A 1,859-nucleotide genomic window follows, 5' to 3' on the forward strand; every position below is an offset into this window, starting at 1 on the left:
GATGCAGAGAGGTGACATAATTAATGTCATAACTTGTGTTTGATATTTGACTTTGTTATTTTCTTTAAAAGTTTAATAGTTTGATCTTTGATAGAGTAATGTGGGTTTATTAACCCTAAATTAAAATGATTTATGTTATAATAACAGAAATGTGCTTAAATATATTTTATATTCATATAACTGCATGTACAATATTTTCACACTTGAATAAACAATAATCAAATGCAGAGACAGTTATTGACCTATATGTTAGGAGTAGTTACATTTACACCGTCTTACATTTACACCGGCCCTTTGAGGGCGACCGTGATGCTGATGTGGCCCAGAGTGAAGAGGAGTTTGAGACCCCTGCTGTAGTAGTACTTTTACTGCAGTAGAAGACCTTCGTACTTGTTCCTGTTACTGGTTATAACCCGATTGATTGTCGTTTGATCTCCTCTCAGTTGGAGCAGGAGGGGAAAAAGGAGGCGTCTGTGTCGGAGGACTCCCACCAGAACTACTCGGTGGGTCTGGTGGCCGTGGTGATCAGCTGCCTGTCGTCGGGGTTCGCCGGTGTCTACTTCGAGAAGATCCTGAAGGGGAGCTCGGCGTCCGTCTGGATGAGGAACGTCCAGCTGGGGATCTTCGGCACGGCGCTCGGCGCGCTGGGCCTCTGGTGGAACGACGGCGCCGCGGTCGCCGAGCGCGGCTTCCTGTTCGGCTACACCGGCACGGTGTGGTGCGTCATCTTCAACCAGGCGTTCGGCGGGCTGCTGGTCGCCGTGGTGGTGAAGTACGCCGACAACATCCTGAAGGGCTTCGCCACCTCCTTCTCCATCATCGTGTCCACGGTGATGTCCGTCTATCTGTTCGGCTTCCAGGTGGACCTGCTCTTCACGGTGGGGGCGGGGCTTGTCATCGGTGCCGTCTACATGTACAGCCTCCCCAAAGCCACCGTTGCCAGCTCCTCGTCACTGAGCTCCTCCTCCTCTTCCTCCGCGTCTTTGGCTTCGCCGAGGACGGATGGAGGCGCCAAGATGGAGTCGTTTCTGCCGAAGTCAGTGCTGGTGAAGTGACTCCCTCCCTCTCTCCACCTCCTCCTCACCTCTTTCCTCCCTCTAAACTCCTCCAAAGGAGGACAGGATCTCCTCTTGATCTTCTCCTTCCTCCCCCCCTGACCTCCTGCAGACCTCCTCATCTCAGCTGAAGACTGTTGACGACGGAGGAGATTTTCTCCTCGTCTTTTTCTAACTTCCTCCTTTTTTCACTCCTCCTGTGATGAGAAGGAGAACGGAGGAGTCTGTCTTTACTCTGAACACCTTCTGACTCGAGGAGGAGGAGAGCGTCTGGTTTTAACTCTGCTTTTCCTCACTAAACACTAACCTCTCCCCCCCGCCGTCCTCGTCACAGACTAACTGCTCAAAGCACAACAGGAGGAGGAGCTGCCTTAAAACTCTCTCTGTTACTGAATGAAAGAGGAGAAGCCTTACGCTGATTATTGATTGTGATGGAGGACGTTTCCTCAGTTCAGCTCCTGATTTTCTTTCTTTCAGAATCGACACTAAATGGTGAGAAAAAAGAGAAGCATTGAGACGTTCTCTGCCTCAGCGTTTATGTTTGATGTCCACAGAGAACCACGTTAGAACTCTCTGAAGGTTCTGGAGATGTTTGAGATACAAAATATAATATCTGTGATTTTAATCTGCAGAAGAAAATAAACTGAAAACTAGAAAATATCTTGAATAACTGAAGACGTCCATGAAGAGATTAAAACAGATGATGTGACCTTCATCACTTTAACACATCCAGCTCTTCTTCTTCCTCTTGTTCTCTCTTCTTCCTCTTGTTGTGTCTCTGCTTCCTCTTGTTGTGTCTCTGCT

The 1,859-nt window shown here is 48.4% G+C and overlaps 1 protein-coding gene across 1 annotated transcript; it reads left to right on the plus strand.

The window, feature by feature from the left end:
• Positions 1-377: 377 nt before the first annotated feature.
• On the plus strand, positions 378-1,713 carry slc35a2 (solute carrier family 35 member 2; the record flags this gene model as incomplete). Its single annotated transcript, XM_031842332.1, has 1 exon — positions 378-1,713. A coding segment is annotated over one exon (678 nt), but the record flags the coding sequence as incomplete, so codon positions are not given.
• Between the last annotated feature and the right edge of the window lie 146 nt (positions 1,714-1,859).

The sequence above is a fragment of the Anarrhichthys ocellatus genome, unplaced genomic scaffold (assembly GCF_004355925.1).
Source record: "Anarrhichthys ocellatus isolate YVR2014 unplaced genomic scaffold, GSC_Weel_1.0 scaffold7082, whole genome shotgun sequence".
NCBI lineage: Eukaryota > Metazoa > Chordata > Actinopteri > Perciformes > Anarhichadidae > Anarrhichthys > Anarrhichthys ocellatus.